A 14,272-nucleotide genomic window follows, 5' to 3' on the forward strand; every position below is an offset into this window, starting at 1 on the left:
CTCTAATACACAGATCTAATCATGTCATCACTTTGCTTAGAAAACTTTAGTGACTTTATTTTGCTTTTGGGATCAAATATTTGACATTTAAAATTCTCTACATTCTGGCTTCTACTTTTTTTTTGCTGACTCATTTCATATTTCAGTTGAAATATACTGAATTAAGAGTTGTCTTCTTTGTCTTGTTTCCTGCCACTATTCATTTGAAAATCTTTGAGAACACGTTTCATCTTCATTTTTAGTTGCTGACATCCTCTTTCTATAAGAACCACATCTCTTATCTTTCCTCTTCCCTCTTTTGCTTCTCCCCTTCTCTCTCCTCCTTCCTCCCCCCCTTTTTTACCCCACCACTGTCCCCCTCACCCTCCCTAAATTCCTCTTCCACAGTGTCCAATTCAATGTTTGTCATACAGCAGATGCCTAGTAAAAGCTCAGATTTAAAATAGAACCGAAGTGACCATTTCTCAGATGAAGAGATTTCCTTTTTGAATAAGAAAGTAGACTGTCACCTTTTGTAAACCTAAAAACACTACATAAATAACTGAGAGCTATGAATACCTCCATTGTGTACATGGGTTTCTTATTGCAAATAGTCAACTTTCTCTGAATTTACTTTGTAAATATGAAGTATTAAAGAATATAATTATAATTTTAAAAATTCCTACTGTGAGTCACTTAAGATGGCTAAGATTATGTTCGAAGACTATTTTATGTGCTTAGATTTAGGTGATGTTTCATAGCTGATAAAGAAAAATAGACATGTGAAACATTTTAACTACAGTACCTGTGATAGCCAGTAGATGCCTGCAAACACCATAAAATAATTTTGAATGAACTAGTTAGAGAGCAGAGTCAAGAATAAATTCACTGCTATTTTTTTGGCTAATTTTTATCCCTTGGAGGTTATTTGTATTTTTAAGTGATCAGTTGAGACAGAAATGAGAAGTGGTATGATTCTTTAGGTTTTTCATTAGTATGGGCATACATTACCATCTTTAGGATGAACAATAGGATGGCAAAATGAAATTTGGCATTATATTTCAGAATATGGGCAGTTAAGTTCCATTAATGCTGCCACTGTGTCTTTCTCCCCAAAATATAGGAAGTATATTCAAAAGGAATAATTCCTCTTTCTGCTGTATCAACAATCCGGGGTCAGGGAGACAGCAAATTTGAAGTTGTTACATCACAAAGGACTTTTGTATTTAGAGTAGAAAAAGAAGGTAAGTGTAATTTCTAGTCACTGTAATTTACAACTTTAAAAAGTTCACATTTTTTTGCATTTATCATACATAATTTATAAATATCTGCTTAAAACATACATTATATCAAGTTCTGGAAATAGATTTTAGAAGTATCTGTTTTTTGAGACCTTTTGAGCATTGCATTATATTTAATTGGTTGAGTCTTAATTTCATTAACATCTAAATAAAGCACAAGACCTCTTTAGCCCTAAAATAGTATTTTTCTATATTTGAAAAATAATGACTGTGCAATTTTGACTTTGACTACTTTTGTATAAATAGTTAAAGGTATTTTCTCCTAATTAGTAGATTTTCATTTAACTTCATATGCATCCTAACAGACATTCGGATATAACCACCTGAAAGTACATTCCATGAAACAAGTTGGAGCTAATAAGGTCCCTTTCCATATTGATTCTTCCTATTCCCTTATGAAAATGAAAAAAAATTTTAGCTTAAAAATTTGTCACCATCATCATCCATTTTATTTTAATTTAAATTTTATTGTCTTTTAGTACTTTTTTTGCTTTGGTGAAATCATGTAGATTGTTTTTATATTTCTGCTTTCTTTTTTTAAATTTTTTTTATTTTTATTGATATGTACATGATATTTCCAAGTTACAAAATTTCCCTCCACCCACCCTTCCCACCCTCCTCCCCAGCAGGGAACAGTCAGGTTCATCAATTTTGGAAGGGTTGTTTTTTTCCTTCTGGGTTTTGTTTTGTTTTGTTTTCCTTCTTTTTGTTGGGGATAATATAGTCCATAACCAGTCAAATGCAACTAGCTCTCTGGACTTCAAAGAGTAGCTGCTTCCTCAAGGTTGTATAACTCATAATGTTGTTGCTAATGTGCACATTGTTTTCTTGGTTCTACTCCCTTTGCTCAGCATCAGATCTCTTAAGTCATTCCATTCTTCTCTAGAGTCTGACTCTTTATGGTTTCTTATAGAATAATAGTATTCCATAGTATTCATGTACCATAACTTATTTAGTCATTCCCCAGTTGATGGGCATCCCTTCAATTTCTAATTCTTTGCCACACAAAAGAGCTACTATATTTCTGCTTTCTTTATTCTTCATTAGTTCATATAAGTCTTTGTATGTCTGAATTCTTTATATTTATCATTTTTATGGAAAAAAGAGTGTATGCAAGTAATACGATTTGTTCAACATTCCCAAATCTTTGGATACTTAGTTTGTCTCTAGTTTGTATTAATGTAAATGATGTTGATATGAATCTTTTTTTTTTAATGCAACTTTTCTTCTAGGCCCTGATCTCTTTGTATTATACAATACATTAATAGCATCTCTGGAGTATGCACTCCAGATATGAACAACCTGATAACTTTTCTTGCTGAATTCCAAATTATATTCTTTAATCATTAGAATAATTCATAGCCCCATCAGCAGTGAATTAACATGTCTGTCTTATTTTGGGAATTTTGGTATTTAAAAAACAGCAAATAAATTTTTCAAGGCCAGTGGTTTGACAAGGAATGTTACTTTTTTACTTAAAAAAATCATTGTATCCATCTGCTATGAGTCACTCATTAGAATAAACTATTTAAAAGTAGGACAAAATTAATAGATGAAGGCTAAGTTTTATATTCTATAATTCCTCTATTAACCACAAGGTGATGATGTTCTTTGTCAGTCTAGCTCTGTTAAACATTAACAGCCCATATTATGAAATTTTGGCAGATTTTATATAACATGGGGAGTTAAAGTTTGAATCAGAGAGAGAAAAATTCCAAAATACTCTTAAAATATATGTTTGTTTTTTTACTTCTAGTACATAAAGCAACCAACATACCTCTGATACATTATTGCCTTAGGCAGTGTGCTGCTTCATCAATAATAACACAGACTTATATTTTGCAACATTTTTTATTTTTCTCTCACTGTTTACTTCCTCTACAATGCCAGATTCATTATCTCCTTTGATGATCCCAGGAAATCTGTTTTAGGCAGATTAGATTTTATTATTTATATTTTATGGATAAGGAAACTGAGGCTGAGAATATGTTTTAGAAAGCTGAGACAATAATGAAAAATAATACTAGATTTGAAGTCAAAAGATGTGGGTTTGAGTACTAGATTTGCTCACTTAATAGTCGAGTGATTGTACACTAGTAAACTGCCCATCAGTTTTACTTAATCAGTTAAGTGAATATAATTATGTCTAAATTGTCTCATAGTTCTGTTGTGGGGATTTCAAAAGGCTGATGTGAAATGCTTTGTAAACTCATGCCCTCACATGTTGGCCTCAGTTCATTTATTGTTTTTAAGTGAAATATCAAGTCATATTGCTTATAAGTAGTAGAGTCCAAAGAATAGAATTTAAGATTATTATGCACAAGTCAGACAACAGCTGATAAGCATTTATTAATTACTTACTAATCACTTGCAAACCAGTGAGACTACAAATAGTCCTTGCCCTCAAGTAGCTCAATAGATGAGGCAACATATAAATAACAAGACCATTCAAGATAAGTAGAGTATATGGAATGTTGCCTTAGGCGGGATGGTGTAAGGAGGCCCTGTAGAGGTATCATTAAGAAGTTTGAATCTTGGATGGATCCAGGGAAACTAAGATGCAGAATTGTGTAGGAAGAACAATCTAGGGATGAATACAGTTAGCAGGAAGATATTATGGCTGGAGACCCAAAATCAGGTGTATGGAATGGTGGATAGGCTAGTTTATAAATTACGGAGGAGTAAATTTTAAGAACAATGGAAAGGTAGAATGGAGACAGGTAAGTGCCAAAAGAGGCACAATTTGATAATGCCAAAAAAGAGGAAGTTATTAGAGTTTATTGGGAGAGATAGGGAGTCAGATTTGTTTTGTTTTGTTTTGTTTTTTTAGATTTTTCAAGGCAATGGGGCTAAGTGGCTTGCCCAAGGCCACACGGCTAGGTAATTATTAAGTGTCTGAGGTCAGATTTGAACCCAGGTACTCCTGACTCCAAGGCCGGTGCTCTATTCACTGTGCAACATAGCCGCCCCAGGTTTGTTCTTTAGAAAGATGATTTTAGGATGAATTGGATTAGTTTAGTGCCTGAGAGAAAGAGATATACATACATACATACATACATACATACATATATATATATATATATATATTTATGAAATATTTGGATATGGGGTTAGTGAATATAGGGATTTGAGAATAACACCAATGAAAGAGAGTATATCAGTGCTAAACAGGGTGCGTAGTATCAAAAATTGCCTAGAGATAAAAAGGGGTAAGGACTAATAAAGGACCATAAGATCTGGCAATTAAGAAATCACCTGTAACTTTGGAGACAGCATCTATAGTTGACTAATATGATCCAAAGGTAGAATGAAGAGGGCTTGAGAAGAGCGAGAGGGCAGGATGGAGTGTATAGGGCACTCTAGTGTGTAAACATAAATTATTATTTTTTTGATGAAAGATTTTATTTATTTTGAGTTTTACAAATTTACCCCATTCTTGTTTCCCTCCCCTCATTCTCCACAGAAGGCAGTTTGCTGTTTCTGTGCTATGCATTGATCTAAGTTGAATGTGATAAGAGAGAAATATCCTTAAGGAAAAAAAATAAAGCATAAGAGATAGCAAAATTACATAATAAGATAACAATTTATTTTTCTAAATTGAGAGTAATAGTCTGGTCTTTGTTCAAACTCCACAATTCTTTCTCTGGTATTCTCCATCATAGATAGGCCAAAATTGTCCCTGATTGTTACACTGATGGAATGAACAAGTCTATCAAGGATGATGATCACCCCCATTTTTTTGCTATTAGGGTATGCAATGTTTTTCTGGTTCTGCTCATCTCATTCAGCATCAGTTCATGCAAATCCTTCCATGCTTCTCTGAATTCCCATCCCTCCTGCTTTTTTTTGGTTAATATGACTTTATTTATACATTACTAAAATATTCTTGTTTAAGGGTAAACATAACACCCCCTCCTGCACAAAAATATAGAACCTCATAGAAATAAAGTAAAAGGAAGAGAAAAAAATGTGTTTCAGTCTGATACCATCACCCCTACTCAGGTGGATCACATTCTTTATTACAAGTCTATCACAGAAGTTACTTCTAGTTGCTGTTGCTGATTGTAATTCCCTCCATCCATTCCTCCCACTACCATATACTATATTTTCTCTCTCCTTTTACTCTGCCCCACTTCTAAAATGTGCTTTAGGGTAGCTGAATGGCACAGCGGACAGAGCACCAGCCTTGGGGCCAAGAGGCCTTAAGCCAACATACCATCCCAGAGACCCAACAACCACCCAGCCCCATGGTCCTGGATAGGCCACCCAATCCTAGCACCTTGCAAAAAATAAAAAAGAAAATGTGTTATATCTGACTATTCTCTCCTATGATCTACTCTTTCCTCTATCACCCACATCCCCCCTTCCCCCTTCTTTCCTTTTTACTCTAGATGTCTATACCCTATTGAATGTGTATGCCATTTCCTCTCTGAGCCATTTCTGATGAGAGTGAAGGTTCTCTCTCTTCACCCTCGCCTTCCACCCTTCCATACTATTGCAAAAGCTCATTGCAAAAAAAATATTTTATATGAAATATCTTAGCCTATTCTACCTCTCCTTTCTCTTACTCCCAGTACTTTTCTCTTTTAGCTGTTGACTGTTTTTACATTATATTATATCTTCAAATTCAACTCTCTCCTGTGCTTCATCTATAAAATCTCCTTCTACCTGCTCTATTAAATGAGAAGTTTCATATGAATATTATCAGTATCATCATTCCATGCAGCAATACATGCAGTTCATCATCATCAAGTCCCTCATATTTTACCCTTCTCCTCCACTCTGTATGCTTCACTTGAGTCCTGTATTTGAATGTCAAACTTTCTGTTCAGCTCTGGTCACTTCAAAAGGAACATTAGCCTGTTTCATTGAAAGTCCATCATTTTCCCTGGAGGAGGATGCTCAGTTTTGCTGGATAGTTGATTCTCAGTTGTATTCCAAGCTCTTTTGCCTTCTGGAATATTATATTCCAAGCCTTACAAGCCCTTAATGTAGTTGCTGCTAAGTCCTATGTGATCCTGACTGCAGCTCCATGATATTTGAATTGTGTCCTTCTGGATGCTTGTAATATTTTCTCTTTGACTTGGAAGTTCTGGAACTTGGCTGTAAGATTCCTAGGGGTTGTTTTTTTTTGGATATCTTTCTGGTGGAGATTAGTGGATTCTCTCAATTTCTATTTTGCCCTCTGCTTCTAGGATATCAGGGCAATTTTCCTGTAGGAATTCTTTAAAAATGAGGTCAAGGTTCTTTTCTTGATCATGACTTTCAGGTATCCCAATAATTTTTAAATGATCTTTCCTGAATCTCTTTTTCCAGATTAGTTGTTTTTTTTTCAATGAGCTGTTTCACATTTTCTTCTAATTTTTCATTCTTTTGGTTTTGAAGTATTGTGGCTTGATTTCTCGTAAAGTCAACAACTTCCTTTAGCTCCATTCTACATCTGAAGGATGTTTTTCTCAGAGAGCTTTCTCATCTACTTTTCCATCTGACAAAACCAATTCTGCTTTTGAAAGCATTCTTCTCCTCAATAACTTTATGAACTGTTTTATCCATTTCCTAAGCTGGTTTTTAACATGTTATTTTCTTCAGCATATTTTTGGATCTCCTTGACTAAGCTGCTGACTTTGTTTTCATGTTTTTCCTGCATCTCTCTCATTTCTTTTCCCAATTTTTCTTCTATCTCCCTTATTTGATTTTCAAAATCTTTTTTTGAGCTCTGTCATAGCCTGAGCCCAATTTCTGTTTTTTTCTTGCAGTGTTTAGATGCAGGAATTTGCAGTTCGTCATCTTCAGATTGAGTATTTTGTTCCTCCTTGGGATCATAGACAAAATATTTGTTAATGGTTAGGTTCCTTTTTTTTAATGTTTACGCATTTCCCCAGCCTTTGCCTGGTTTTGGGGTGCTTCCTGAGCTTTTGAATTTTATTGGGAGGCTCTGACTGCTCTTCTGGTTTGTGAATGACCACAAGCGCACCCCTCTGCCATGGGGCTGAGGGTGGGGCGGAGATCCCTTTTCTATGGGGGGCCTAGACTGTAATCAGGATCTGAATGTGATCAGAGCCCCAGAATCCTGTTCCAGGGGACAGAACTCAGAAGTCTCCCTCCTCTCTCTTACCTTAGGTGGGCTAAGCACTCAAGGCGTAGCTGCCTAGAGGCTCCTGCTTGCCATTTCTGACCTGCTTCTGTTTCCTGGATCTGGGCTGCTGACTGTGCTGATTGCTGCGGCCTTGCTGAGTGCATTGAGTGCTGAGACCATGCCCAGGGCCTGGGCTTCATGCTCGTTCTGGTAGAGGTCTCCCTGCTGATCTTCCAAGTTGTACTTGGTTCTGCCTGGGGTTCAAGTCAGGAAACTGCTTCTGTTGCTGGGAGCCAGGGCTCCCAGGGACCCTTGTGCTGTTCCTGGGAGGCTGAAGTTTCTTCATTCTGGCAAAGGCCACCCTTCTAACCCTGTGGAACAGAGTTTTTCCACTATTTTCCAGGTTACCTGGGCTGGAGAATTGCCTCACTGGATCTCTCTGGGTTCTGTCTCTTGACAATTTAATTAGATTCATAATTTTAAGAGTTTTGAAATATTTTGGAGAGAGCATCTAGGAGAGGCTCTTTTCCTGCTTCCATTTTGGCTCCACCCATAAATTATTTTTAATGGTATCATTTGATCATCAAATATTTTTATAGTAAAAGAAAGTTTTCTTGCATGCTATTTCATGTTGTACTTCTCTTTTGAATATTGCAAATATCTTCCTGGGAAGTAGTGTGATAGAGAATATGTTGTTTTTAGCAAGTCTTTTTTACATAAATGCAGATGGTCTATTATATTCAGTCAATCTAATAATCTTTTATTAAGGTATGCCTTTGTGCCAAGTGACTTGCTAGTTACAAGGGGTTTAAATAAAAAAGAATAAAGCAATCCTAACTCTAAAGGACCTTACATTCCAAGGAGATGTTTGAAAGATTGACAAAGTTATTTTCTATTTCCACACTCTGGCTAGATAACAATCGCAGCAAAAAAGGTGTCCATTTAAACATGCGCTTTTGAAGCCTGAAAAGATGAGTTACAGAGAAAAAGTTGTAATAAGGACATATATAAATGGTGATTTAATATAATATTAAACTCAAACATGCCACAGATATTTGTAAATGGAATCAAATTGGAAGCATTGTACAAAATGCAAAAATCATTGAGCAAAAGGAGAGCAATAAAGCTTGCCCATTTCCCAGCTCTCCTTGACTCAGTGTCACAGAATTATTTTATTTGAGTGCTATGACTTCCCAGAACATCCTATCCCTCATCTCCAAAAGTAATTATTTGAACGTTTGCCAAAATCAAGTAGATATAATTTCTGTAATATTTATTGTTTTTTTGAAGTATCAATGCCAAAGCTCACCTCCATTATCATGGATAATTAGAATCAGTTCTATAGAAATGTCAGACTTTACTTCTTGTCCATTCACTTCCTGGTAGTCATTTAGGTACTGAAGAACCTCATTATTCTTTGAAACTACAATATGCTTACAGATCACAATGCAAATAGTTGTCAGTTTTAGGAGAATTCTGGAGAATTGAAATATTCTGAGACTGATCTGAAAATCAACTACTTCAGTCCTGCTATTTAATTAAATTTCAAACAGTGATTTTTATGGATCATCATTAAAAAAACAACAGAAATATCAAACTACTTTCATTTGACATTGCATCTTGCTCCCTTAGATACTTTGTAGAAATCAGCAATAATCCCCACATTGAACTTGAGTATTACAAAGGTTTTAGAAAGAAAACATTCAACCTTGACATAGTATCACAAATCTTATATATTTTCTTATCTGTGCATGTAATGATATTGTTGATATTAGTATTTTCTCATTAGAACGGTAAGTTTTTTTTAATGTGTATCCACACAGTTCATAAAAATATATTGAGAATAGTAGCTTGAAACAGGTTCTTAAATCAATTTTAGATGATATTTTGAAGGGATTAAATGATAGACCTTTGGCACCAGCCCTCATGGGCAAAGAACACAGGCAGGGAGGGAAATCTCACCTGGACAGTAGTGGCTAGGGGGTAGGAAATTTTATCTGATACCTTCCCATTTTAACTAATGACTTATACTAAGGAGTTCAGATTTGACCTTAGAGACTAGCTGAGTAAATTTGGGCAAGTCCCTTAACCTTGTTAACCTCATATTCCTCATCTATAAACTGGAAAAGGAAATGACAAATCACTCCAAATAGGGTCATGAACCTTCAGATAAAACTGAAACAACCGGACAACAATAAAAACCTAGATGCTAAGTTCAGTTGTTTCTATATTTCTGCACTTTCTAATTAAAGTGTCTTAAGGAAAAAATTCTAGTTGCCAAACCTTACTTCATCTCCCCTAATATTAGGTGAGATTGGGGAAATACTTTTTCATTCACAGTAATAATAGAGTTTGTATGAAAATATCTAAATGAAATGTGTTATAAAAGTCATTAGGGAAATATATAATAGCATAAAACATAGTTCCTGCCTTTAAAGGATTTTGCAAGAATATGAAAAGTTTTCTTCTCTTTGAAAGAATACATGTAAATATCAGCAACACCTCAGTCTTTCACCTCAATATTTTATTCTTAATTGAACACTTTTCCTAGAGTGATGGATGTGAGCAAATATATATAATTTAGGATTTTCTTATGAAAGACTTTGCCTAGGTAATCAGAAGCATGCTACTGATGATTCTGCAGTAGTAGAGGTGAGGATAATCCAAAATCAGATAGATTTGGCTTTTGAATATGTCTTTGAGCTTGGTTTGTTTGGTTTATAACAATGGTGTCAAACTCAACTAGAAACTAATCCACTACTTTATTGATTTAGAAAACCACTTGTTAATGTTATATTTTATTGTATTTTTATTTATTTTGCTAAATATTTCCCAATTACATTTTAATCTCACTTAGACTATATTAACAATACTGTGGACTTCATGGAGCCCCACTGAAGTTTTGTCATGGAAACAAACTGCATACTGTTTCTTTTAATGTTAATCACTGCTGTCCTGTGATCTCTCCAAAACAGTTTGTCATTTTAGTTCCTTTTTGCCTTGGTTTGCTTATAAAAGACATCTGTAAAACTTGTTTGGTTTGTATAACACACAAATTTTGTGATATATCTCTGTTACATGTTTATTCCTCTGTTTGTATGTTACACTAATTTTGTGATATATCTCTCCCATGGTGGAATCTGTGGGAAAAGGAGAACCTTCAAAGCTTCAGGGGCATTGCTGTAATGAGGGAGGCATATGCTCCCTTTCATTCTCTCCGTCTTCACTGTGAATCCTATCCAACCCCTACCAGAACTCTGCTCTTTTCATTTATCTTTTTTTTATTTTTGCTGATATTTAGATACTCAACTCTTCCCTCTCCATCCTAGAATTTGCCTATGACTTTACTAGTATAATGGGGCTCAGGTGGTGATCAGGCATTGAATAAGCAATCCACTTGTAGATGATGAGATGGTGCTTTTTTGTATTTGTATATGCCTGAGTGTACAAACACACTGATATCTGCAAAATGAGAAAGAAGACCTTGGGAGTTGGTCAAATGTTTCCCTTGAAAAAGGTAGGAACAGCTTGCAATCTGCATCAATGCAGGGAAATAACAGTATTGATGAGATTATTGTCCTTTAAAGTAGAGAAGAAATGACATGCATGCAGTATATAACTTATTATTAGGTGTGTGTGTGTGGGGGGGAGACAATTGATTTAGAGATGTATTTTCTGTGTCTTTCATTTCAGAGGAAAGAAATGACTGGATTACTATTCTACTTAATGCACTGAAGTCTCAGCCACTTGCTCCTCAGCCTCGATCAGCTCTACCCGAGAAGTGTGGATATCTGGAATTAAGAGGATACAAAGCTAAAATTTTTACCGTGTTGAATGGAAGCAATGTGTGGCTCTGCAAAAATGAGCAGGTGGGCATTGTTAAAGGAATTAAAAATGATCAACATGGTTGTGATAATTAGACATTGTCATCCCTTGGTATGACATGAACAAATGGATTTTAACTATGTGAGCCCTTATTGGCTCCTTATATAAAGTACTCTTTGCTCCTTTTGTGAACATTCCACTAAAGATTTTTATAAAAGCTTTGGCTTTCATTGTCCTCAATTTCTCCAACAACAGGGAAACTATTTAAAGCACATTTTGGTCTGGTCATCATGACCTTTTCAAGAAGTGAATAAAAGAGAACAGTCAGAATTAATTTTTGAAAATTTAGTTTTCAGCTAAAGCAACATAAATCTATCCCAAAGGATAATTAAGAAGTGCTTAATCATTTTTTCTTAGATTCCAGCTGTTAATCAAACAGGCATGCTACTGGACCTGCTGTGTTGTCCATGTGCTCCATTTCTATAGAACAAACCATTGAGCAAGTGTAGGTAGTTTCTAGAGAACAACAAGTCTTTAATCTTTATCTTTAACAGATAAAACCTCTGGGGTGTCAAGGTTGTATGGGACTGAATGAAATTGGGATTTTCTTTTTGAAAAGTGGAATTGAGGGGCTAGTTTTCAGTTTGATCTTTACTAGATTTTTGTTATTTTAAAAATGCTTTAGAAATCTGTTTAAAACATTGAGATGATTAATTTTTATTTAATCTTACTGAATTTACTTTTTTTCAAGTTTTTTTTTGCAAGGCAATGGGGTTAAGTGGCTTGCCCAAGGCCACACAGCTAGGTGATTATTAAGTGTCTGAGGTCAGATTTGAACTCAGGTCCTCCTGACTCCAGGGCCAGTGCTCTATCCACTGTGCCACCTAGCCACCCTCTGAATTTACTTTTAAAAGACATTCTAGAAGTCTATCTTCTTAAATAGAAGCTTTAGAATCTTTCTAAACTTTGATTTGATATATTGAATTTGATGTATAAAATCACTGATTTATAAGTGGAAGACACTTTAGAGGCTATCGAATCCAGTCTCCTCATTTAATAGTTGGATAAATTGAGACTGAGATTGGTTAAGTGACTTATTTGCTGTCAGATTAGTGTAATGTTCATTTATAGCTCTTCTCATATTTCCTGCATCCAAATGGCCCAGTATTTATTTGGTTTGTTTTTTTTTTTTTTGCTATATCTGCTCTAAGTAACTTTGGTTTTCAATTGCATTCTTCTAATTAAGAATTTTATTTTTTATATACATTTATTTCATTCATTTTCTTTTTTACTTTTCTACTTTCCCCTCTGCATGGATAAATATCAAATTCCATATGAAAAATTTTGTGAGGGTCAGGACCTTTTGAATCCTTATTTTATAATAATTTCCTTTTCAAAAATCCTGGCTGTCCTTTTGATTTTTATCTCAATTAATTTATTTGGATTTTATTTGCAGTAATCTCTGATTTTATTCCACTGGATAGTCCATATTTGTTTGGTTTGTATGGCTAAAAACTTCTGCCTGCACCTTAATCCTTGCTGCCTCAGATTTTATACACCTTGAGGAGGGAACCTGTATATCAGCCAAATTGCACTTTCGGGACATACTAGTACTGTATACATGCATATTGACTTCAATTTTAAAAATTCATTTTTTCTGCTGCTCTGTTTTGCTGTCAGTAGGTAGTTTGTGGACAATAAATGGTTGATAGTTATGACTATGTGAGATAAAATCCATTTCAATTCTATTTTTCTTTATCTGATCCATCTTTTCTTTATGGGTTAGAGGACCAGCTATGAGCAAGCAGTTCCTTAAGAACTACTCAGCCTTAAGGTTAATTTTCGTTAAGCTTAATTATGTTTGAATTCTATGACACCAGTAGATATGATTCCAAAGGGATAATGTTGAAATAAATTTTGAATAGAAAGATGTATTAGAAATAGTTTTAAAAATGGGAAAAAATAACTTTTATTGTTGCCTAGTACCAGGTAATTAGTCTTTAATTTTAAAATTATTTCTTCATTTAGCTGAGGAGAAAGTAAGCTCAATACTCTAGAATCCAGTAGAGGGCCCTAGAGTTTTAAAAATCTTTTCCTTGAAAAAGGAGAATTGCTATCCAGTAATTATAAGACAGGTTTGCTAAAGATGTCCTAAAAGCCTGGTTATATTGAACATCATAACCATGCTAAAATTACTATCAGTGCATTTTCTAAGATTATTATTGCATGCAGAAAAAATGCTTATTTAGTTAGTGGTAAGATGATAAGATTTAGATGATTTGCCTTTTTTTGTCTGTCTCTAATTAAATGTGAGAGAGAACAAGAAATTGGACAAGAGGGCATTATTCAACCCTTCTCATTTCCTACAACATTCTGAAAGCAATGATGATTTCAGCATTTAGTGAGAATAATAGAGAATGCTTCATCTCTAAAAAGAAAAACCAAAAAACCCTCTACATTAAAAACATTGGTTATATTTTAAAATAATGTGGATATTAAAAAATTAGCAATATGTTTTTCTTAGTCTTACCATGTGTTTAGATATCTGTGATCACAGTCAGATAATTTAATTGTGATATATTTCTATATTTTATAGTAGTTTGATCATGATTCATTAATCTTACAGTGGAGGCCATCTAAAATTCAGCACCAGTATGAGCTGTTGTGGTTTTTGAGGATTGTGAGAGTAGAGGAATTGTCTCATGAATGTTCACATCTCCTTTTTCTTTGTTTTTATTTTTTGTTTAGGAAGGAGAAGTATAGGGGAATGGAATGGCTTGTCAGTTTTCTATAAATAAAGATGTTTCAGATCAGATAGATATATTTGGAAAGTTAGAGTGAGAATTAGTTCAGTATAAATGTTGGTTCATTAACCCTCAAATGAACACTCACTATGATCTCCCACCTGAAAGGAAGAAAAGGGACTTTTCTTGTACAACTTTCAGTTGCATAAGCTATTCTTTCAGGATTCCTTATATCCTATGGAAGTAGAGATGATTTTTAAAAAAGTGACTTCAGAAAATTGTGTCAGTTCTAACTCTCTTTTTAAAATGACCCAGATGCTCAATGGAACTTTACTTCCCCCCTTTAC

The 14,272-nt window shown here is 34.5% G+C and overlaps 1 protein-coding gene across 4 annotated transcripts in view; it reads left to right on the forward strand.

The window, feature by feature from the left end:
* The window catches only part of ARAP2 (ArfGAP with RhoGAP domain, ankyrin repeat and PH domain 2), a 271,115-nt gene that overhangs the window by 95,397 nt on the left and 161,446 nt on the right, over positions 1-14,272 (forward strand). For all 4 annotated transcript variants that reach the window (XM_074229650.1, XM_074229652.1, XM_074229649.1 and 1 more), the window contains exons 8-9: positions 1,103-1,223; positions 11,050-11,225. In XM_074229650.1, coding sequence (XP_074085751.1) covers positions 1,103-1,223; positions 11,050-11,225 — 297 coding nt within the window. The remainder of the gene's footprint in view (positions 1-1,102; positions 1,224-11,049; positions 11,226-14,272) is intronic.

Source organism: Macrotis lagotis, chromosome 3, assembly GCF_037893015.1.
Source record: "Macrotis lagotis isolate mMagLag1 chromosome 3, bilby.v1.9.chrom.fasta, whole genome shotgun sequence".
Taxonomy (NCBI): Eukaryota; Metazoa; Chordata; class Mammalia; order Peramelemorphia; family Peramelidae; genus Macrotis; species Macrotis lagotis.